The sequence below is a fragment of the Corythoichthys intestinalis genome, chromosome 10 (genome assembly GCF_030265065.1).
Source record: "Corythoichthys intestinalis isolate RoL2023-P3 chromosome 10, ASM3026506v1, whole genome shotgun sequence".
Taxonomy (NCBI): domain Eukaryota; kingdom Metazoa; phylum Chordata; class Actinopteri; order Syngnathiformes; family Syngnathidae; genus Corythoichthys; species Corythoichthys intestinalis.
The window spans coordinates 19109619-19134453 of NC_080404.1; the positions used below are offsets into that span (position 1 = coordinate 19109619).

At 40.0% G+C, this 24835-nt stretch overlaps 2 protein-coding genes across 8 annotated transcripts in view; one reads left to right on the forward strand and one right to left on the reverse strand.

Annotated features, from left to right (window-relative positions):
* Window positions 1-11476, forward strand: part of ntpcr (nucleoside-triphosphatase, cancer-related) — a 34974-nt gene extending 23498 nt beyond the window's left edge. The window contains exon 6 of the mRNA XM_057849185.1: window positions 11381-11476. The gene's annotated coding sequence lies outside the window, so the exon portion shown is untranslated. The remainder of the gene's footprint in view (window positions 1-11380) is intronic.
* The window catches only part of LOC130923451 (uncharacterized), a 32086-nt gene extending 8145 nt beyond the window's left edge, over window positions 1-23941 (reverse strand). For 3 of the 7 annotated variants that reach the window (XM_057849175.1, XM_057849173.1, XM_057849171.1), the window contains exons 1-24: window positions 23691-23941; window positions 23092-23602; window positions 22622-22711; window positions 19175-19276; window positions 11770-11916; window positions 11327-11518; window positions 9206-9289; window positions 8887-9005; window positions 8690-8804; window positions 8530-8607; window positions 8326-8441; window positions 7538-7694; window positions 5991-6115; window positions 5799-5895; window positions 5482-5631; window positions 5244-5393; window positions 4801-5060; window positions 3895-4030; window positions 3029-3205; window positions 2570-2722; window positions 1318-1535; window positions 869-1043; window positions 637-789; window positions 137-499 (exon numbers count right to left, since the gene is read on the reverse strand). In XM_057849175.1, the coding sequence (XP_057705158.1) occupies window positions 137-499; window positions 637-789; window positions 869-1043; window positions 1318-1535; window positions 2570-2722; window positions 3029-3205; window positions 3895-4030; window positions 4801-5060; window positions 5244-5393; window positions 5482-5631; window positions 5799-5895; window positions 5991-6115; window positions 7538-7694; window positions 8326-8441; window positions 8530-8607; window positions 8690-8804; window positions 8887-9005; window positions 9206-9289; window positions 11327-11518; window positions 11770-11916; window positions 19175-19276; window positions 22622-22711; window positions 23092-23602; window positions 23691-23794 (3972 nt within the window). In that variant the 5' untranslated portion in view covers window positions 23795-23941. The remainder of the gene's footprint in view (window positions 1-136; window positions 500-636; window positions 790-868; window positions 1044-1317; window positions 1536-2569; window positions 2723-3028; window positions 3206-3894; window positions 4031-4800; window positions 5061-5243; window positions 5394-5481; window positions 5632-5798; window positions 5896-5990; window positions 6116-7537; window positions 7695-8325; window positions 8442-8529; window positions 8608-8689; window positions 8805-8886; window positions 9006-9205; window positions 9290-11326; window positions 11519-11769; window positions 11917-19174; window positions 19277-22621; window positions 22712-23091; window positions 23603-23690) is intronic. The other 4 variants (XM_057849172.1, XM_057849176.1, XM_057849174.1 and 1 more) reach the window with 4 other exon arrangements.
* Between the last annotated feature and the right edge of the window lie 894 nt (window positions 23942-24835).

The window sequence follows — 24835 nt, forward strand, 5'->3', positions numbered from 1 at the left end:
AAGGCCAAAAAGTAGAATGAGAAATTAAGAAATAACAGACAGTCAAGGTGGGAGAGCCCGAGGATGATGTATATAATTGTGATGTCTTGAATGCCATTTGGTGGGTTTCCTAAAAATATAGAGTGTGTGTACTCACTCTATGGAAAGACTCAGAAGTCTGGTCTAAAACATCGTTTCCCACAGTTTGGTTGACCACCTGAAGCTGGCTTTCCCCTGAGTTACCAATGCTGAGGATGAGGTTGACCATTCCCCCTAAAGAAGGGCTGCTGGGCTCTTTAATGAGCTTGAGGGAGGGTGTGGAAGACTCTGATCGGACAGACTCACAGTCCCGTTGCCTGATACTTTTCATGACCTCGTAGCCATCCTCTAACTGCTTCTCTTTTGGCTGCTGAGCATGTCCAAGGAACTGTTCTGAGGTCTGACTGTCTCCTCCAGGCTTGGCTTTACTTGCTTCTGAGAGGATATTCTGAGACTGACAGAACTCATAAGAATCTGTAGTCTATTAAAAAGCCAGAGAGAACAACTAGTTAGGATTCATCCCCCAAAAATGTGTGCTATTAACTCTGATGGTGTATGTGTGTCCTCGATAACTGTATTGTAAAAGTTAAACATTTCAAGTGATACTTGCAAAAGTACCTCTGATGGACAGTACAAAGTGGCCTCTGTATAAATGTTATCTATTGAGGGCTCTTGTCTACTCTTCTTGTGAAGCCACTCTTGTTTCTTCACTTTCCAGTGCACAGAAATCCAACCAAGCATATTTTGAAGCTCCTCCATGCGTTCTGCTACCTGAAACATTACTCAGTGTCAGTAGAAGTGGTAAAATATTCCAGTGTTATGCATTAAAAATATATATTACCCAGCTTACCATTTGAGTGAGGTGATGTTCTTTGTCTAATATGTTTCTCCCAGATGCCGCCAACGTATCGAACTCCTCTAACTTCTGCTCGATTTGAATATCAATCTCTGTGGACTGCGGACCATCTTCCTCTTGATGCATTGTGTCTGAGAAAACGCATAAGCGGGTCTCTTCTGTCCATGAGCTATCCATAGAAGTTGGGGTGAGGTAATTGGTGTTGGAAGGGACAAGAAACAGAGTTGTGAGAAAAGTCATTCGTAAAATATGAGAATACTAAGACCTTCACTCTAAAAGGGCATTGAGTGGCTTGTGTGCCAACTTCCTCAATGCCTCACATTTCAACAGAGACCTCTGCTCAACTAGAAGAACATTATATTCTTTACTTTTGGTCCACACAAAATGGAATATGACAAGAACATCTGGCTCTAAAATGGGTCATATCATTGCGCCTTGCTTACATCATTGCAAGGTAACTCCTGAAGAAGTCTTGCAGATTCAAAAACTCTTGCAGACGTGATTTAATCTGCATTACACTCTTTTCCAGCTCTGCCCAGACCTGTAGTGTTCCCTCAGTCTTGGGCCAAAGAACATGCATTCTCTCAGGGCACAGTTCCTTCAAACGAGAAGCCAGACCCTCCATTTCCTTCACTTCGTCAGTGAGAACTTCATAGTCAATCTGTGAAAATCACAAAAATAGACGTCTATTATAATAGCATCATCCTTGGCACTCTTATGTGAGCATGTACCACTTGTAACATTGCCCATGACTTCATCGCCATAGCTTTATGTGTACTCTACAGCCGGAAAACATATGGTCTGCATATGCTTGATCACGCAATAGCGAGGTAGTCATTGTATCCACCTTTTTCTTCCTTTTGACAAGGCAGTAATTATTAGTGTTATAGGTTCTTTGGGAACAATACTTCATAGCATCTGTCTGCAACACTCAGCCTCAAGAACAGCGAGAGAGGATTCCTGTCTCCTGACACTACATTTATTTCTGTTTGTGGGATTAGGTCATTTCTTCTCCAGTGGTATCAGGTCCAGATAACTGTGTGTGTGTGAGCACATGGCTCATACAGATCTTGAATGTTTCCAAACTCGCACTTTTTGTACCCTTTAGGTGTGACACACCCATCGCACTCTCACACATACGTAGCTTTTAGTATGTTGAGGTGGTTTTTGAACATCGAAAAAGATGTATTATTTAAAACTAATCAATAAAAAATAATTACCGTATTTTTCGGACTATAAGTCGGAGCTGAGTATAAATTGCACCAGCCAAAAAATGTGCAATGAAGAGGAAAAATACATATAAGTGGCACCTTGGGGAGGTCATTTTATTTGATTGGAGACCAAGCACAAAGATTATACATTATAGTAGTAATAAAATGGAGACCAAAGTGCTAAATAGGTATCTGTTAACATATTGAGTTATTCAGATAACGATTAACAAAACAAACTCTCAATTTCACTCAAAATAACTACCAAATCCATTCAAGTCTTCATCTTCTGTAGCACTTTTGAACAACTGCGCCTCGAGTATAAGTATAAACATACAAGTCGCACCTGATGATACTGTATGTCGCAGGTTCAGCCAAACTATGAAAAAAAAGTGGGAATTATAGTCCAGAAAATACGGTAATATTTAACCCGCATTAGCCTAGATGAAATTCTGAATTTGGACAAGCATTATAATGCTTCTCTCACCTCAAGGTGGGCTTCTCTCTTCTGCAAAGTCTCAAAGTTGCAGTGATCTGGCTCACATTGGACAGCCATCTCTGTCTCCTTCTCAAGGATATCCAGGTTAAGCTTGTTGTAGCCGCAAAGGCACTCCTCAATGCATGCAGACAGCCTGGCTTGCTAGTGTCGGACACAATTTGTCATGAGAACTTGTTAAATTGTAGTTTATAGTCATTTTTTTAAGTGACAAAACAGTCCAAATGTTCTAAATGGTGACGTGCTGTTCCCTCAGGCATGTTTATGTGCATAAATCACGATACTCATAAGAAAACACCCAAAATAGCTCATTTGATGCCTCTACAATCTATGGCGCACAAATCAAACCAGATGTTGATATATTTGTTCATCCATTTGTTGTGACGGAACAACTTTTGGAGGTACTCTTTCTAATAACACTAGTTTCTGTAAGTTTAAATCCCTTCTCACCTTGCTAAGTAGCTCCTGTATGGACTCCTCATGACCCTGTGATTTCCTTCTTTCCCTTGCTTTGTCATTCAGCATCTCCATAGCCTCTCTCAGTTCGTCCACAGGGTCACACATGCTCAGCTGACTGCTTTCAAGTCCCAGCAAATCAGGAATTGATGAGCTCATACTGTGGATAGGCTATATACAGAAATCTGTAATAGTTAACGTACTTCATAAATGAAGTTTCCCACACCCTTGAGCTATGTATTCATGCCTAGTGTTGGTTTTATATGTGTCGTAAAATATTCTTACATCGTTCATTTCATTCGCTAGACGTCACCAGTGCTTACTACTTTTTCCGCACCATTTCATAGTAGTTCCCATAAATACAGAGTAAGGGCGTAAAAATATAATTTGTGATTTATTTTCACCAAAAATTTGATTTACAATTTTATTTTTTATTTTTTTTACCCCCCTTTCTCTTTTAAGGAGACAATAAGAATAAAAGAGATGGATCAAAGATCAGGTTTTTGAAACAAAAGTAATATAAACAAAGTGTTAAACGTCTGTCATGAGTATAATGTTTTCCTCTCCCCCTATTTGTGCTGTCAGCAACCTAATACAAAGTAATAACTACACAAAGGAGCACTCTTTTTGCGTGGAATAATCTAACGAATAACTGGTTGCTAGATTTCCTTTTTGGCAAGAAACATGCAAAAAACGTGTGTTAATTATTTGTTTTTCGATCATTTACAATAATAATAATAATAATAATAATAATAAAAAAACTCAAATTCAAAGTTCATAAAAGCAATTTACTGCCCAGGCCAAATGGAGAGAAAGGAAGGATTGAATTAAATTCAATAGTGCTCTTTCCTATGTCTCACCTGATTGAAGCAGTATTGACCACTGTCACGCCCCTGACTGTCTTCCAACGCTACACTCTCCAAGTTCTCAGTCAGCATGTGTGTGTCCTGCATCTTGGAGCTCTTTTGAGCCAGGGTTCTCAGAACACATTGGTACCTGGAAACATTTGAATCATTGGAAAATCAGACACACCTTAATCATCACTTGTGCTCGGAGCCCGGTGCCTTTCAACAACCACATTTTACACACTGCATGTATTATCGGAGTTTATTTTACCAAGCAAAGACCATGTTTTGATGCAGTCATGTGTCATATAAACATATCTATTCCGGAGCAAGGATATACGTAGCTACATGTGTGCAAAATTTATTTTTGAGATGCGAAAGGGAGTCATTTGAAAGGACATTTATTCACATTAAAACACGCTTGAAGTTTTTTGCGTTCAATGTGAAAAAATGACCAATTCAACTGCTGGTTAGTGAGAGTTTTCTTTAGGAGTCTATTCCTGGCTGAGCTCATTACCCTTTCTAAAAAATCTAAATGGAAACCTTTACCACTACTTGTTTTCATAAGTCAGTTTGGTGTTTTTTGCAGTCTGGTTTGGATGAGTATAGGTACATCTAATAATACAGCCACATTCCAAATTGTATTGTGTGCCCATGGCAACAACATTTCATGCTATAAGAAGTCAACCAAAGTGAGAAGCATGGAAAGGGTGAGTCTGACATTCAGTGTGTGGTGGGGAAGCAGATGTACGGACTATGATTCCTGTACAGTATATTCTTAGTATAATATTATGTATATAATATTGTAAATTGTTGGAAACAATAACATTTAGTCCAAATCCCACAACTGCATGTACTAGTATGTGTACAGCTTCATTGTTCATCTCAAACAAACCCTGATTTAATGACACTTGATCTTACTTTCTGTCCACTTCTTCTATACGTGATGGCAAGCTGCGTGTGTGTGGGTGACTGTGGCCATGGAGGCGCGCCACCTCTTGTCTAAGAGCAATGAGCTCCAGTCCTCGTGTTGCAACTTCGTTCTCCAGCTGACTGCTCTCTCGCTCTCCTATTGACTTTGTTTTAGGGTCACTGGCAGCAAGTGAGGAATCCTTCATGGAAAGCTCCACAGATTCCAGCCAGGCCTCCAGTATTCCAAGTGCATGTAGGACTTTAACAACCTTAAAATGAAGAAGCAGGATGTCAGAGTGCATGAGAGTGGTGCTAGACATTTTTCGCCATATGGTTGGGGGCATTGTGGACATTGAGTTTCTTACAAACAAAAATGTTCATAGTCAACTCCAGAGAGATCAAGAAATAAATTTTATCCAGCATTGGAGAGAAGGTTGTTGGATAAACTTTACCCTAAAGCCAATGTCTTCTGAGGCCTGCAGGAATACAGCATTGCTCTGGTGCCTGATCTGCAGCTCATCCCAGAGAGCCTCCAGTTGACTGAGGAACTGCCCAATCTTGTTGCTGCCTGGGTGCTGTGCTCTGATCAACCCATGTCCCTCCTGAAAATTGGATAATGTGAAATGTCTACCAAAACTACTCAGGAAGTAAGGCAATTCAGTTCATTGTCTGAAACCGTCCGTATCTTACTCGTTTAACCACTTCTACCCTGGCTTTATTGGCAAGGATTTCTTGTTGCACTGCATTTTGGCACATCCTGGCAGCTTCCAGTCCCTCAAAAGTGGTGATTGAACATACTTGTGTGGCCATAGAAACATTTTCCTTCAGCCAAGACAGAGTCTGAAATACAAATGGGAAGCGATCGGGTTAAAGAGAATGGTTACAAGAGAAATAAATATTTATACAAGAAACAGGGTGAACAAGTGGAATACAAATGTTGAGTAATTTAAGTAATGTAATTAATTGCGCTGAAGACCCAAAGTTGTTGCTGGCAGAGGTTGGTTCACCTTGTCAGCTGAAACTGTGAACTTCTGGAGCTGAATGGGAAGCTGTGGGTGGCCTTTAAGGGCATTGGCACGCTTGGGCTCACCTCTGGGCTTCCTGCTGGAAAGAAAACACAGACATGCAACTCATTTTATGACTTACATAAAGACCTGTCATTACATAACAGAGAGGGAGTGAAGCTCGGCTGAAATTACCTTTCCCTCCTCGACTGATGACTGATGATGACATCATCAGGACCATCTCCCATGGGTGAAGAGGTGTGGTTCACACATTGCAGTGCCTGGCTTTGCTTAGCACTCCCACAACATTCATATGTACTCTGGTGGAATAAAATACATTTAAAAAAAAAAGTACTTGCAACATTTGGAAATACAAATAAATGAATATATAGGAAAATACAGCATGAATACTAATACCAATAGAAAGACATTCTATAATAGTTTTCTGTAAAACAAACAGAACGAGATGGTGGTTCATAGCTGTCATGGTTTTAACCCCTGATTTAAATCCCACATCCCAAAACACATGGGAATAATGGAGTCGACATCTATTCCTTACACATTTGCTTCTGTTCTCCCTCCTTCATAGAATAAACAACCCATGAAGTGTGCCCAATATACAAAGCTTATGATAGAGATGATGTCAGATAGTGCAAGTGAGTGTTTAGAAGTGGTATTCTGCTCTCAGGCTTCTTCCCAACCATCCCTTTTCACAAGACACTTCTCCCTACAGTAGTGTCGAACCTCATCTGTTTTTGACTGATCGCTTTTGAGTGTCTTCCTATGAAGTGATGTCAGCCAAGAACTATCACTTAGCGCTGACTGCATCTGGTCTGCAGGCTTAGCATCTGGCTACACTTAGCCCCAGAAACAAATGATGCTCGTGTTTACCTCCAGCAATAAGAGACCATACTACTGGCATCGACACTGAAATGACTCACAAACATTAGCATATAGAAGATATGTCCACATATTCAACCAAAATGATATCACCTGATCATTTTCTTCATATTAGTATTATTCATTTGGATTTGATTTAATTATAGAAGACAAAACAAGCATATTAAGAGTGAACAAAAAGATATTTGAATGGACCGCAGTTAGCCTTGAAAAGGAAAAATTGCCAGAATATGATTTAAGATCACAATCCAGTCACCCTGGTTTGACCCAATATCTAATTAATCACTAATGACTTTAAGTAGTTTGATCCCGGATATTATTCTGCCATAAAGTAAAAGGTTACTTAAAGTAGTTAGACTTTGGGGTGAAGGTAAAATTGTGTTTACTCTGGCCCAGGAATTAACATGTTTGCATTGCCAAAGTTTAGCATTTTTTTGGACATTTACAAAATTATAAAGCCAAGGTATACTTGTAAAAGTTATTCTTGACTTGTGGTTGCTATAATGTGATACCGGAAGTATTTTAGGATATAGTGATACTAAAAGTACATTCATTTTAAGACAACCTTTTGGAAATCTGGCAAAGTACTGCATTACTAGCTAGTAGGAATAAAAACATGCTTGTGATGTGTCAATCTGGAATTGGTGCTCAAATCTGACCCTAGATGCACTGTTATTAAGGAAAACCCCTTTGAAACTCCAAATAAGGAATTTTACCAACCATCTGACACTTTATGTGCGGTGGCTACAGATGTTGCTGGCACTAATGGCATATTTCCCCTACTAGCTAAGAACCACAGTGTGGTAATGCTAGTAATAGATTGTAATACAGACACGGCTTACCAAATAGTCTACATCATGACTTTGCCATTCTGTACTCTGCTTTCCCATGGTAGTTTGAATCTCTTTTCCCATACTACATTGGAGTTGAGATGTCGAGGGGTCAGCATCTTCCCTGGTGAATGTTGATCCCATGGGAAGAAGGGCTGTCCGATCACTCCTGCAGGACAAGCAGAGTAAAGAGATTGCTGTGGCGCGGACAGCAGAGATTTAGAGGCCCACAATAAAGTCCAATTATGGTTGTGAATTTTCTGCCAGTGTTTGTGTCTTTTGGATTTAAATAGCCGAGGCACACATCTTGCAGGGCAGCGGTTGCGTCATTTATGGAACTGAAGCTAGTGCTCTAGTAGGACATTCTGTCATTCTAAAAGAGTTTTCATGGTTGGACAATGATGAGAATGAATCTTCCCAAAGATATTTCCTCATTTGTTGTTTTGATGATGGTGGGGGAGAGTACTGTCTAATGTTGGTCCAAAATCTCCATGGGTGTTCTCTTGAGTTGAAATGTGGTGGCTGTAAAGGCCATCTGCTTGTTGTTTCTACATGAATTCATTCAGGCTTGCCGTTTAATTTGACATTCCATATATAGTACATCAAACTTGTTACATCACTGTTTGCCTTAAAATTAGCTTATTTTGGTTATCAAAAAAAAAAAACATATCTTTAAGTTATGGACATTTATCATGTTATCCCAGTTACCAAGACATTTTTTCCCTTTACAATTAACCCAAATCTACAACCAGCGTGTGTGAGTATAAGTGGTGAGTGGGAGATCTAATCTACTGTCTTACCTGAAAACCTTCTGAAGAGAAACCCAAAGGTCCCGGACCTCACTCTGTTTTTGGGTTACACCAGCAGCCAAGGCAGGGTGGAGATTTGATAGCTGGGACACACTCACATCTAACATCTAACACATGCGTTTTGGTTAGGGAAGGTTCCACAAAAGACTTGGAAATTTGATATTTGTGTGTTTTTTTGTTGTTGTTTTTTTTCACCATGATTTGACTGGCAATGTCACGGATTTCTCTGTCTCCAAAAAGGCCTGGCTCTTTTGAGGAAGATATGCTTTTCATCTAGGACAAAAGTGGAGCTCTCAGTGATGTCATTTCCATGTGTTGGGAAATGACAAGACATGAAGAAGACAAATTAGAATACCATGTTATTGATGGCAAATAACGTATTGTCAGCCTGCTGGTAAAATGACGACACTTCAAGTGCAATATGAAGATTGTCTTGGTGTTTTTTCAGATGCGACTGCACCTTCAGCCACCTGTACACACAGCAGAAAGATTACAGAGGATATTTTATTAACCCTCGATAGTGCATATTGGAACATTTTGAAGAACACTCACATTTTATTGATATTTTTCCTCCTGCTGGAGATGCTTTTACTGTCGGACTTCCCTTGCTTCTCTAGTTTTAGGGCCATTTGATTGATCTCTTCATGGAGTGTTCTGTATAGCTGTTCGTCCTACAGTACATACACAAACAAACAAACAAACAAAAACCTTTAATTCGGAATGAAGCTTACTTTGCACCCTGGGCTATTGATATGTATTGTTTTAACGAAAGAAATGCTTTATTTGACTGTACAATTAACTTTTATGTGAAATATTAGCTTGTTATTGCTAGCTGTATATAACCCTGAACTCGAGTAATGCTTATGCTCACCTGTTTCAAATCTAAAATTCTTCTGGTTAGTTGCATTTTATCAACATTTGCACCCAGGACATTAACAAGATACTGCTCCTCTTCCTGTTGACACACATAAACGGCAGAGTTTATAGACTCCATTAGTTGGGAAAGCAGACAACTTTAAAGGCACCAAAATCATACCACATTATACTTGCCATCAAGTAAGGGCATAAAAAGAAATAGCCACCAGCATAAGGAGACCAGCAGTGAATTTGAAGAACAAAACTAAATCGAAGTGAAACATTCACCTTCTAAAGCAACATCCCTCTCTCTGTTCAAGCTGGTTTATCAGTAATCATTGTCCTTGCACTAACTTGATATAGAAATAAAAGCAGACATTAAATGTAATCTACTCTTTGTGTTGTGTTATATATACATTATGCATGTACATATTGTTGTTTTAAACTTGTACTATGTCACCAATACTACAGTGGGGCAAATAAGTATTCAGTCAACCACTAATTGTGCAAGTTCTCCCACTTGAAAATATTGGTAAACATGGGTAAACCTCAACCATGAGAGACAGAATGTGGAAGAAAAAAACCAGAAAATCACATTGTTTGATTTTTAAAGAACTTATTTGCAAATCATGGTGGAAAATACGTATTTGGTCAATACCAAAAGTTCCGCTCAATACCTTGTTATGTACCCTTTGTTGGCAATAACAGAGGCCAAACGTTTTCTGTAACTCTTCACAAGCTTTTCACACACTGTTGCTGGTATTTTGGCCCATTCCTCCATGCAGATCTCCTCTAGAGCAGTGATGTTTTGGGGCTGTCGTTGGGCAACACGGAATTTCAACTCCCTCCACAGATTTTCTATGGGGTTCAGATCTGGAGACTGGCTAAGCCACTCCAGGACCTTGAAATGCTTTGACGAAGCCACTCCTTTGTGCCCTTGCTGTGTGTTTTGGGATCATTGTCATGCTGAAAGACCCAGCCACGTCTCATCTTCACTGCCCTTGCTGATGGAAGGAGATTTTCACTCAAAATCTTTCGATACATGGCCCCATTCATTCTTTCCTTTACACAGATCAGTCATCCTGGTCCCTTTGCAGAAAAACAGCCCCAAAGCATGATGTTTCCACCCCCATGCTTCACAGTGGGTATGGTGTTCTTCGGATGCAATTCAGTATTCATTCTCCTCCAAACACGAGAACCTGTGTTTCGACCAAAAAGTTCTATTTTGGTTTCATCTGACCATAACACATTCTCCCAGTCCTCTTGTGGATCATCCAAATGCTCTCTAGCAAACCGCAGACAGGCCTGGACGTGTACTGGCTTCAGCAGGGGGATACGTCTCACAGTGCAGGATTTGAGTCCCTGGCGGCGCATTGTGTTACTGATAGTAGCCTTTGTTACTGTAGTCCCAGCTTTCTGTAGGTCATTCACTACGTCCCCCCGCGTGGTTCTGGGATTTTTGCTCACCGTTCTTGTTATCATTTTAACGCCACGGGGTGAGATCTTGCATGGAGCCCCAGATTGAGGGAGATTATCAGTGGTCTTGTATGTCTTCCGTTTGCTAATAATTACTCCCACAGTTGATTTCTTTACACTAAGCATTTTACCTATTGCAGATTCAGTCTTCCCAGCCTAGTGCAGGTGTACAATTTTGTCTCTGGTGTCCTTCGACAGCTCTTTGGTCTTGGCCATAGTGGAGTTTGAAGTGTGACTGACTGAGTTGTGGACAGGTGTCTTTTATACCGATAATGAGTTAAAACAGGTGCCATTAATACAGGTAACGAGTGTAGCCTCGTTAGACCTTGTTAGAAGAAGTTAGACCTCTGACAGCGAGAAATCTTGCTTGTTTGTAGGTGACCAAATACTTATTTTCCACTCTAATTTGGAAATAAATTCTTTAAAAATCAAACAATGTGATTTTCTGTTTTTTTCCCAACATTCTGTCTCTCATGGTAGAGGTTTACCCATGTTGACAATTACAGGCCTCTCTAATCTTTTCAAGTAGGGGAACTTGCGCAATTGGTGGTTGACTAGATACTTATTTGCCCCACTGTATTAGCAGAATTGCTTTTAACGATACCACCCTGAACATGAACCCTGATGGTTGATGCTCTGGAACAGAATATTTGTATTTCACCTTCTCTTTAATCCATATCTCAAGCTTGTCCACTTTTCTGTTGAATTCCTGTAGGTTTTTAGAACAACCCAGGACCCTGGATTGACTGGCAGCTGTCTGCTTCAGAATGTTCCATTGGTCTTTAAAATGACTGAGTTGATTCTTCACAAGGTCAGAAGTGGGATTGAGTTTGCAGATCAGATGATCACCTGTCTTTTGAAAAGAGAAACAAAAAGACGAATGAGAAAGCATTGTACAATAAAGTATTACAGCTTTTTAAAACAAAATGGTCACAGTGATCTAGACAAAAATGATTGGCAAATAACCTCAAATTAAAACTACTCTTATTAATCTATAGTTGGGTTTCTGGATTTAAGACTAGGTTAATTATCTAAACAATATTAGCTTTTTAAAACATTGAGGAATGAAGATTAAAATCCTTTGTTCGCGAAATTAAAAGCTACCTGGTTGAGTTGGATGAGGGTGTTGTCAAAGTCTTTGAGATCTCTCTGAAGTATCTGTGAGGCTTCATCCCAGTCCTGCAGGGGGCAGCGCTGAATTTTGCAGTCATCCTTCAGCTCTTGCACTTTGCTGTTATTCCATGTCTCCGCCTATGGAGCCCATTTCCTCTTAGTCATTTTCACAGCGTTTGGTTTTATGACAATTACAAAAATCATACAAACACATTTCATTAACTGTAAAACTTCTGTTTGAGGATAGTCCAAGCCTGCTGGTTAGCTGACCTGCAAGTCACTACAAGGTAGTACAGTGATCCCTTGCTACTTCGCGCTTCAAACTCCGCGCCCTAAATCCATCTGGGATTTTTTTTATTAAAAAAAAAAAAAAAAGTACAGTAGTTTATTTAAAAATGTTAACATATATGCATGTATACATTTACAAATTATTGTTTTCTTTTATATATATATTTATATATCTCATTTGTATCATATTTGCAGTGCTTAAAAACCATTTATAAATATATGTATATATATGTATGTATGGTTTTGTTTTGTTTTGGGTTTTTTTTGCATCAGAGGGAAAAAAACGAAAGACATCAGTGAGACATGCTACATGGAGTTTTTGGATCAAAACAAGGTAAGTGAGCGATAATATCTCGTGAAAATCATGGTGTCTTTAAATATGCTCTCTCATGCTCTCATCTCAAGTTAGGGTTTAGAAGTTATTGATTACTATTATTATTTTTTAAATGCCCTCCTGTTAGAAATTTTTCATCCCCCAGAAAATTGAGATTTTAAGCTTTCTAATGATGTATCACGCATTCATACAGGACAATTTTGAAATTTGGCCAAATTAGGGTCTCAGAGCGGAACTTTGAGTCACCTGAGTGTTTTCTGCCATATGAATATCGTATTCTGTATGTGTGTATATTTACAGGTGTATATTTTTTTATGTAAATAACCTCCGCCCCTACATTGCGGATTTTCGCATTTCACGGGGGGGGGGGGGGGGGGGGGGCAGTCCCCATTAACCACAATAAATGAGGGGACACTGTACCGTAGTATAATGTTAGTAAATAAACCTTTTTCTACCAACCAGGAGAGAAAAGAGGCTTACAATACTTCGGTTGCACCAAGCAACACTTTATCCTACAATGTCATATCATGCAGAGCAGACATTTTACATGGCTACTGTGAGGACATGATTGCATAATTTTTGCCAAGCAGTACTGACTTTTCTGGCAAATAGCATTAACAAAGAGCACTCAAAAGCAAGTGGCACAAGCCAAAACCTTTTGTAAAGTTATCATTTGTTTCCTATTAAGTTGAAACATTAAAAGTCAGATTCCCATTTAGTCACAGTGATAGAATAATTTAATTAATAGTGTGGTGCTTCCAGTTCTGAACAAAATCCTAGTTTGATAATACATTAATGTGCAGAGCTTTTATTTTCCACACCGCTTCTGTTACGTTCTTAGTCAAAGGTACATTTCAGTTTGGTGCAGTATTAAGCCAATGTAAAAAAGGCATCTAAAGTGAGTGATATTGGCTAATGAATTTAACGGACAACATGCCTCTACCACATTTAACATGAAGACATAGGGTTGTCAACTGTCCCTTGAAAAACGGAATCGTCCGGTATTCAGAAACAAAAGTACGCGTCCAGTATTGAGCTTTCAAGGGCATTGTTCCATATTATCATGAAAATTGAACATGGTGTCTTACTTGTAGTATGAACGAATACTGGTATGGGGCTTTACAAGATTATGCAGGGAAACACATTCTCCCGCCTCACCTGCTTTTTGACCAATGAGCTGACAGAAGAATGACAATATATGAAATCCCATTCATCTCATCACTCGAGGTACTGTCGCTTGCCATGATGATAACGGAAGACAACATAAGAGTGCGGGTGATAAGAGTTTTGAGTGAAGCTTGAAGAAAAAGCATGTTCTAAATGATGATAATTTGTTTACTTGTTCTTCTCTGTGTTCTTTATTTTCAGTAGTGGTACTATATTTATGTGTTTTGTTTTATTTGTATTTTTACATTATTTTTTGAGTGATCGTTTGCGAAAATGGTATTGGTTTACCCTAGAGTTTGTTTCACTTAAAAAAAATATTTAAAAAAAAAATGGGCAAAAACACACAAAAAAGGGCTCAGGACCTTACAGGTTAAATTATACAGTTTTAAATTTAGCAGGACAGATGTTAATTTTATTGTAGTATTTTTAGTAATAAGAATAAACTGCTGATAATTATTGGTTTTCCATGTGCTTTTATCACTCAAATATGTATCTAATTAATTCACTTTTGAGTAAAATTCTTGTAATTATAATTTAAAAAAAGAAAAAAAAAAACTTTTCACAAAGAAAAAAATAATCAAAGGGTGACGGTTTTCGGGCCGGCTGGCTCTACCAATTTTTTTAAGGGAATTGCCAACCCTAGCGAGACGACATACCCACTAAACAACACTTTGCTCAAGAATAAAAGAATAAAACGTGATGTCACTTGGCCTCCGAAAAGCATGTTCACGAGCCCCTTGAGGCATCTAAGGTATTTCTGTGCAGAACAGAAGGAAACGAGCTTGACAAAATGAGCCTGCTGCTATCGCCTCACACTGGAAGGCTCTCATGGTTCAGAATGATCTCATACAGGAAGACTATGATTCCCTTGTTTCTTCCTGTCCACTCTGCACAACAATGGCTTGTTGGTCTCAATGTACAGTTGAGCCTCAGTCAAGCACCCCGCAAAAAGATGACCGCTAATATCGGCAGTTTAGATGTTATCGCTGCTTCTTTAATGTAAAAAATCTGTGTCTGCACTGAAAACCCACTCACAGATAATGTCATCCTTCCGTCAATACATTTAGAAAGCTAAATAGCTGTCTCAGACAGCAGTTAGTCCAAGGGTGCAGGTTTGCATAGGAACGGTAGGGACAGGGGCGGACTGGTAATCTGTGGCTTCTGGAGGATCACAGAACGGCCGATGCCCTGGACAGCCGGCGGCCGCCATTCATTATACATCACTGTTTTTATCCCCCCTATCCTCTGATCTACAGTTCGCATCCAATCCGACAGGTGGCAGCAATGCGCCTGGCTGTTAGAAAAACGAAGAAAGCACAGAGTTGCCTTCATTGGTTCCTTCAACTTCCTTGTGGAAGGCCCACGCAAAATAGCGACGAGCTTGAATGCACAATATGGATGGTGGTGGCAAAAAAAAAGAAGAGAGATGGGTGGGGTGGAGAAGGTTAGGGAGATAAAAAGAATTAAAGAAACTGGAGAGTGAAGCATTTAAATGTCAAAAGTTGACAAATATTTTCACAAGCAGCAGTCTGGCTGCAACGGCCACGTCGGGTAACAACTGCCCAGCCCCCGGCGATGGTGAGAGTGGGAGCGGCAGCCGCTCTGACGTGCAGCCGGTGCAGGGAGAGAGAAAAGAAGAGGGAGGGGGTAATGATAAACTGGTGGAAGTTCCCCAGACAAGCGCAGAGCAAGTAAGTAGGGATGAAGAGGGTTACTTGCTCGGTATACTGGCAATTGTTACCCACCAGGTAGATACATTTTAAATGAAATATGACAATTAAAGGGTTAGTGCCAGCAAGTCCATGTGCCTGTTTGAAATCGTGTCAGGTTACAGTATATTAGTCCTACTATCCGTCTTCTAAGAAAAAATATTTTAGCTGTAAAACAACGTATGCACACACACTAGCAATATTAATTCAGAAGAAATATAAAATATTAATGAAATGAATGGTTTTACTTTAAAGTTTAGGTAGCTAAATTGATATTATATTTTTAATCATTTATATATCGTTTTGTTTTCAGCTTTGCAGTACTTTGAGCGCTCCAAGTCAGACAGTCACAGTCTAGACATTTTTTTACTTACCACCCTCAGAAAACACCTGACAGAGTATTCATACGCAAAGATGGCACAGATAGAAAATGGCTAACATACTACGAAGAAAATCATAAACTATATTGTATATGTATAATAATGCAATGTGTAGTTCTTCATAGCCACTTCATTTTTTTTCTCTCAAAGTGCACGAAATTGATGAATTTTACAATAAAATGTAAAAAAAAAACAAAAAAAAAACAATTCTCCCAGGGGGGCATGCCCCCGGACCCCTCTAGAGCAGGGGTCCCCAAGCTTTTTTGCACCACACCACGGACCGGTGTTATTTGGGTCTTTTTTTTCAAGGACCGGTGTTCTGACAAATTTTGCAACCCATCAAAAATTGCAACGATGCGGTTCTGCGCATGCGCGTAACGTTAAACATAGCCGCAAAATGCGCAAATGCAGCGATTCGAAAGTAAACACTACAAACTTTCTTGAAAGAAAGGAATATTAACTTACGTTTGATTATGGAATGACTTGTAGAAAAGTTCTCCTCAGATTCATCCTGCCATGTAAGCTGCACACAACAGCTGCACACCGCGCTCACCATTAACGACTTCGCCTTGTCGTTAAACATTAATTAAGAAGCCCGCTTCACAAAGATACGATGTTGGAAATTGTAGCAAGGTTTTCAATGCTCTTGTCGCGATGTCAGGATATTCCAGAATGACTTTAATCCAGAACCTCGGTAGCGTTGTTGTCTCAAATGTACGTTTAATAAGGTCGCCGTCATTTGCGATCTCTCATTTTATTCACAAACGGGTCCCGAATCCACTCCTTCGCAGTTCGTGGGTCTTCGAGGTTGTAGGCTTGTCAGGTACCCTTTTCGCCGTAAAAATATCTCCAAAGACGTCTGTTTTCCAGTTATCTTCGCTCATGTGGGGGCTAATTATTTCCGGGAACAAATGTGCTGCGCCCGCGGCCTAGTAATACGTTATTATCGAGGACAAGCTCACATAGCTATATTATATACACAAACAAGATGTACTGCTAGCAGTCCAATCAATGGACTTCTATGACAAAATTGTAATCTATCCCGTAGTATTATATCTAGAGTAGACAGAGATATTGGTGTGTTAAGCAGGGGCACAGGGTTAATTCGGCCAGAATTCGGTCGTTATTAAATTATTATTTCTGTGCGGCCCGGTAGCAACTGCGCCACGGACCGGGGTCCGCGGCCCGGCAGATGGGGACCCCTACCCTAGAGGGTCTGTGTTTCCCATCGTACAGCGATTCTTGTGGGCTGGGCTGAGTCAAAGTCCAGGGCTGCTTTTTGGTCCCAGTCCGCCCCTGGGTAGGGACAAAACACTACCAACTTTTCAGGATGTGCAAATTATCCCCACCAACTATTAAGAAACCTTATATGCATTACATAATGACTTCAGTTACATGGATAATTTAGATTGTCTTCCCATATGTTGTAAGGATAGAATTGACCCTATCTTTATTAAGTGAATTATTTTCAATATGTTAAGACTTAAATTTACCCCTTTCACTTGCTGAATGTGCCAGTCCATCCTCCCCCCACAAACACATGTTTGATTGGCTAATGACTTGATACCCCCACCCCCCAAAACACGCTCTTACAGACCCGATAGAAATGCAGCGTGTCAACAACATGCCACCTCCTCCGCCCCCTTCGGAGAGGAGGGACGTTAGAAGTTTTTTTTTTCGACCAGCAGCAGCCACGTCAATGTTGTGGAGGTGGGGAATACACCACTAACTTTGCTACTAAAAGTCCGACCTGCATCAGAGTTAGCATAACATTAAACTTTGTGAAATTACTAACCTGCAAAACCTGAGTATGAAGCTGCTTAAAGACAAGTGTGTCTGTGTTTTCTACTGTTAACGTTAATTAAACTATGAGAAATGGAGTAAACCGAGGTTTACCCCCTTCTCCCCAATTTTCATTTTTATTTTATCAGCCTGTCAATTAATTACGTTCATATTTGTGAGAAACGTAGCCCTGACCCCCCCGTTCACCCAATCTGTTTGATTTCTTATTCATGTCCCGTCCCCAGCAAAAAGTGGACTTGCAGGTTATGATGTTGTATCGTCCCTACCAATGTTGAGACCAAACCTACACCCTTGATTTCGTCCAAAAAGTCATTATTTATTTTGAAACAAAATGACTGTAAAAACAAGGACACGAGTGAACATTTTCACATGTAGCAAAATGTTGACCGTTCAGGCACATTTCTAAATGCTCTGTTAATGTGACTTGGCTCTGAAAGCAACACAGTGCAGGTTTCTATCCTTTCTCATAGAAATGGTTGGTGAAAGTTGGGATGTATTGCAGAACAGCCTCTGAGACGGATTATGTGTTTCTTGACATGCAGACCGGCTTTGCAACATTAGCCAAACCTAACAGATCCTTAGATATTTAAGTATGACTATTTCACACATTTATAGTTTTTCGGCACATTGTCCAGGTTACTTTAAAGCTGAAGGAACACTGAACGTTACTCAGGTTTCTAACATGAAAAACTTGCTACTAAAACTGCCCCCTGCATGGACAGATTGACTAGACAAAATGTCTTTCTGCCAGACTCACAGTTCCACCGGCATGGGAGCAAGGATGAGATAACATGCCTGTTGTGCAGCTCAACAGAGCCTTGCGAGGCCATAGGCGTAAAGAGATGGAGCCAAACAATGATCTCATCTCCAAATAATTGCTTCACTTGTGGCGCTTTTCCCTCTTCATCTTCCCTAAACTGAACACTGCTCATTCAGCACTTGGGTCGAAATACAAAGCAGTACATATTTGAGCTGATTCCATTCTGAGACATAATATAATGCGTATAAATTAAGTACAGCCTTGTTTATTTTTACTTCTGTGGTCAAATATTGTTTAGAATGAAACATTTCTTCTAAGTGAGCCTGAATGCAGTGGAATATAACTCACTTTATGGTTGGCTTTAGGGACAAATGAGATGGTTTGAAATCCTGCGTTGATTTTGATGCATTCGACTGGAGATGCCCTCAGAATTATGGCACGTATGAGCTTAATTAGTCTATATTTTGAAGTGAACCTGGTCATCCTGTTGATCCAGAGATATTTTTCCAGAAATTTTGGATTCAACAAAATGTAGCACTTTTGGGCTGTTTGGAAGTTACCACTGCATATTTTAAAACCTCCACGGTAATGTGGAAAATTTATTTTACTGGTCTTATTCAGAGCAATAAATAATGGGACAAAAAGTTAATGGATGGTAGCAATGACATTCATTAGGATTTTACATTTATTCCAGTTTGGTTTAAGAGAGGCAGCCAGGTTCTTGCTATTTCTTAAGTATAAGGGATCACACATAAGTACTTGCCAGACCACAGCTTTTAGGATCTTTTTTCCCCTCTATTGCCTGTTTGTCCTCAATCACATGGCCTTTACAGTATCGCTAAAACAACAAATTTGACCCAAGTTCAGTACTATACACTGTAGGTAAATTTCATGCACAGTTAGTGTTGTCAGAAACTTGAAATGTGTGGAGCAGAATAATTCAGGAAGTACTTACCTGCAGGTCATCTTTGTTCTGAATATAGCAGTCACTCAGGGATAAAACATCTGCGGATTCATCATTCTGTGTGTGATGCTGATGTCTTTGAGCCTTTTTCTCCTGCCATACAGTAAATGAGAAGTTCAAACATCAGTTTCAAAGTTAGCAATTACCTGTATGAGCCACTATGATTGAAGTGAATAACAATAGTCAGCTTTTCAGAATCCACACATTGAGTTAGCTAGATACTGTAGTTAGATACAGTTTAATAATATATATATTTTTTGCCTCCAATGAAAAAAACACAAAAGAGAATGGGAAAAAAAAAATATTATCAGTTTACACAAAACTCCAAAAGTGGGCCGGACAAAAGTATTGGCACCCTTTGAAAAATCATGTGATGCTTCTTTAATTTGCGTAATTAACAGCGCCTGTTACCTACCTCTGCCACATAACAGGTGATGGCAATAACTAAATCACACTTGCAGCCAGTTAAAATGGATTAAAGTCAACCTCTGTCCTGTGTCCTTGTGTGTACCACATTGAGCTACCCCTGCCACATAACAGGTGGTGGCAATAACTAAATCACACTTGCAGCCAGTTAAAATGGATTAAAGTCAACCTCTGTCCTGTGTCCTTGTGTGTACCACATTGAGCGTGGAGAAAAGAAAGAAGACCAAGGGACTGTCTGAGGACTTGAGAAGCAAAATTGTGAGGAAGCATGGGCAATCACAAGGCTACAAGTCCATCTCCAAAGACCTGAATGTTCCTGTGTCTACCGTGCGCAGAGTCATCAATAAGTGTAAAGCCCATGGCTTTGCTAACCTCCCCAGATGTGGACGGAAAAGAAAAATTGACGAGAGATTTCAACGAAACACTGTGCGGATGGTGGATAAAGAACTTCGACTAACATCCAAAAAAGGTCAAGCTGTCCTGCAGTCCGAGGGTACAACAGTGTCAACCCGTATTATCCGTTGGCATCTGAATGAAAAGGGACTCTTTGGTAGGATACCCAGGAAGACCCCACTACTGACCCAGAGACATAAAAAAGCCAGGCTGGAGTTTGCCAAAACTTACCTGAGAAAGCCAAAAACGTTTTGGAAGAATGTTCTCTAGACAGATAAGACAAAAGTAGAGCTTTTTGGGAAAAGGCATTAACATAGAATTTACAGGAAAAAAAACGAGGCCTTCAAAGAAAAGAACACGGTCCCCACAGTCAAACATGGCGAAGGTTGCCTGATGTCTTGGGGTTGCTTTGCTGCATCTGGCACTGGACTGCTTGACCGTGTGCATGGCATTATGAAGTCTGAAGACTACCAACCATTTTTGCAGAATAATGTAGGGCCCAGTGTGGGAAAGCTGGGTCTCCCTCAGAGGTCATGGGTCTTCCAGCAGGACAATGCCTCAAAATGCACTTCAAAAAGCACTACAAAAATGGTTTGAAAGAAAGCACTGAAGACTTCTAAAGCGGCAAGCAATGAGTCCAGACCTGGATCCCATAGAACACTGGTGAGAGATCTGAAAATGGCGGTTTGGAGAAGGCACCCTTCAAATCTCAGAGACCTGGAGAAGTTGGCCAAAAAAGAATGGTCTAAAATTCCAGCAGTGCATTGTAAGAAACTCATTGATGGATACCGGAAGCGGTTGTTCGCAGTTATTTTGTCTAAAGGTTGTGCTACCAAGTATGAGGCTGATGGTGCCAATACTTTTGTCCAGCCCATTTTTGGAGTTTTGTGTAAAATGATAATGATTTAATTTCTTTTTTCATTCTCTTTTGGGTTTTTTCATTGCAAGCGACATAAATGAAGATATTACTACGGAAGCATTTGTAATTGCAATCCTTTTCTGGGAGAAATTGAGCATTATCTGACAGAATTGCAAGGGTGCCAATACTTTTGGCCAGCACTGTAGCTACATAGCTATACCTCTATTTTCATCTTTGGCTCCCAACGTAAAAAATTTTTAAAATAATATATATATGCCACTTTATTGTGGTATTTTTTATGAAGCCGCTTCTTACTACTACAGCATTCTGAACCTGAATTTATCCCTTTGACGATAATTAATTGATTATTATTTTTTATGTTAAACATTTTTTATTCCTATAACTTTTTTGTCTAATTGAGTTTAATTCATACCTGTCATCTCGTACAGTTTGCCTGTATTTTGTAAGGGATTTTAAAACTTTTAAATCGATACAATGGACAGTGAAAAAATATGATTGGGGAAAACACGAAAGTAAAAAAACAAACATACAGTATATTGAAGCGTCTACAAGGACAATGCCAACTTCATTAGGGTTTTCAATTGTTTATTTGCAACCGATAGGAGGAGCGCGACTACTGTAAGCCGTAGCCGACGCCAACAGAAGTAAACCAAAAACGAGCGTTCATGCTCCCGGAAACTCGTCCACCCCTCCCTCACTCTCCAGTCAGTCACGCGGTGCATGCTTCACACATCAACTATGTTTCCAGACTCAACAATTGCAACAGTATGATTTTTTTTGTTTTCTTAACGATTTATTAATAGTACAGAATATTTAATTTTGTTAATACATATGAATTAGAGTTAAAATTTCTGTGTGTTAAAATTTCATTTAAAAAATTATGAACTGCAAAAATAAAAAAGTAATGTTAATGTGTATTACCCACACACCTACACACATTTCAATTTTGAAAGTGTATAGGTTTTGTTTAAGCATGAAGTGAATTAGCGATGTTTCACAAGGGAAACCTTGGGCCGTTAACCAGTTAGGTATTTGACGTGAGTCAAGAAGATATGCTGCTTGAGGAGCAAAGAATGAGTTCATTCGATTCTGCTTGAGGAGCAAAGAATGAGTTCATTTGATTGACCTAAAAGTACGAGAGAGGCCATCACTGTGTTAGTGTGTTATTTTTACCGGCCTCCATGTGGACTTTAGCTGTCTTTTCTTTTGTTAACATCTTCCCTGACCTCATGTTTTCCAGTGAGCAGTGCCTCTGAAGGGTGTGCTGTAACAGCACAGCGCACACGTACACACAGATACACACACACATGCAGGAATACAGAGATGACTTCAGCAAGGACTTCGCCAAACGTAACAATACCCTTTGCCCAAGGTCATGCAACATACAACATACAGGACAGCGAAATGCGTTTTTCTGCTGACTGATGTTTTTTTTTTAAATATATATATAGTTACAGTCAACAAATAGAAGACTTAAAGGTCAAAACTGCTCCTGCAATTATCTTGCATTAACCGCCTACCAACTGCGCTTGTCATTATCTTGTATTAACGGTCTTACAAATGTGTAAAGAAAATGTAGGAGGCAAAACAAAAAAACAGTAAATTCACGTTTAAACAGTTAAAACATGAACAGCAAATATTTATTATAAAAAAGAATGAACAAAAATAATGAAATTTTGCTCTTGCAAAATGGCACTAGCTCATTCAGCAATCATATTTACCGTAAGTAAAATTCTTACCTGTTGGACATACTTCTGAACATTTAGTTTAGATTTGGTTGGTCCCTGCTGTGCTGGATAATCCTCACCATTGTGTGTTTTCACTAAAACCTAAAATTTTGAGACAAATTATAATTGTGGTCCTCCTGATATATATGCACAGCAAATTGACTCTGCTTGCTATCATGACAAAATAAGCACAAAGACACTTCACATTAAGATTTCATTAGCATCATAGCACGACCCTATTCCTCAAATCTAAGGATAGCTACCTTAAAGGAATTATTGAGGCATTGAGACTACTGCTACTAAAATAAAATTTAGTATTTTAAGTTAAAAAAAATAAAAAATATATAACATTTGAAAATGAGAATATAGTTTTCAGGCTCAATCAAAATTCTAAAAAACATATTCTTTGTGATTAGATTTTTCTCTCTAGAATAATTCTAAAACAGTCTAATCATTTTTAAAATTTTGACTGTGTCTTGTACCTTGAAATGAGATTTAGGTTTATTCTCACAGTTGACTCCCACAATCCTTGGCAGGTTGGGAACAGGGGTGCCGCTGATGTTGTTGTTGTTATTGTGGTTTTTGGATGTGGATCCCAAAATGGATCGCTGTCTTAGTCCCACTGAAATTGTGTTCTCTGGACTTTTATTATTCCCAGAGATTGTAATCTTCTTTATGGATCTGGAAACAGCAGAGGACGCGGCAGCGTTCTGGTTGAGGTTGTCCTCTGTGGCCGTGTCCTCACGTTTGTGTTTCACGAGGGCTACTTGCTGACCAGTTTGCGAGCCCTGGCATGTACCATGTGCGCAGACCTGCTGTCGACTGAGGTAGAGTGAGTTTAGGTCCTGCTGCAATGTGCAGTTATCGAGGTTCTGGCTTTGCAGATAAGTCTCTGTGAACTCCTGGCATTTTGGCACAGCGGGGACTGACAGCTTGGTCCCAATCGTGAATGGTTGTATCTTCTTTACAATACTCTCAGACATGGCCACTGTCCTGATGAGAAAACAAAAATGCTTGAGAGACTAAATTCACGTTGAAAAGAAAAATCTCCCGCATCCCTTTGTACACTGTCCTCACTTACCAGGTCTGCTTGTCCAGTCTCTGTGCAGCTGACAAGTGAAGTGTTGAACAGCAAGTCAAGAGAGAGCTCAGTTGTCCACCTTCTTGTGCATGTTGAGAATACATAGCACACAGCCTACGATTGCTTCCTTGGACTCTTGGGAGCTGACACGCTCCCAGACGTGGCGTAAAGCTGTGCCGAGGTGGGTGACGGCTGAAGAGAGACTTCTCCTGAGGAACTGGACCAGTGAGCCAACAAGACTGCTACTGAGGAGCCTGATAACCAGGGACCGCAGCAGGATGAAAACTGCTGGCATGCTGCCTGAATGACTTTATGCTTGGAGTGAAAAAAAAGACTCTGAAGGAGGGGGAGAGCGGAGGGCTGGTTCAAGAGAGGATGAAGTCACCACCTCTCCATTCTCTCTCTTTTTCTTGCTGTCAAGAGCTTAGAGGGCTTGAGAAGGCTTTGGATGTCAAAACACCATCAGAAAAAACATGTCTAGAACAGACCTAGAGCTAAAACTTAAAATACTCTTGAGAGCTCTATCAGTATGAGGTGTTAGCCTCATTTGATCACACACACCTACTTTGACTCCTTCTGTTTGAGGAGCAAAATACGGTACGCCTTCCTGAAGATAGTATGCGATGCTCCAGTGAGCTCCGTCAGCCCAGAAGTGAGAGTGCAGTCCACAGTCGCTTGTTCTTCCCCCATCTGTAGGAAACAGTTGTCACGCAGGTTATTAAACTGCTCGGAACAGAACGTCCTGTCACTCATCTCCTTGAGTCCCAAAGCTGTTGGCACTTGCACACGTGCAAGGCCAATAGCAACCAAGCAGATGCTGACCCCCCAACTACCACGCCTAGATGGCAGCGCACATGTCGGATTGACTGATTAAAATGCTAGAGGTGGGGTGCTTTTGTCAAAGCAGAAGGGGATTACTAAAGAGGTCAGAGAGCAGAGAAAATATTTGCGGGGAGGGAAGGACAGAATCTTGCCCCTGATGAAAACTTTCCCAAAAAAGGGACTCTCACTTTTCACTCCTCTGATCTCTGACAACGACACCTGGTTGGGAGCTCAACTTCTCATTAATTTTTAGGTTATCATTCAGCAAACACTTAGGCGGAAAGTGACTGTGGACTGTAACAAGTGCATATGACATATACTGT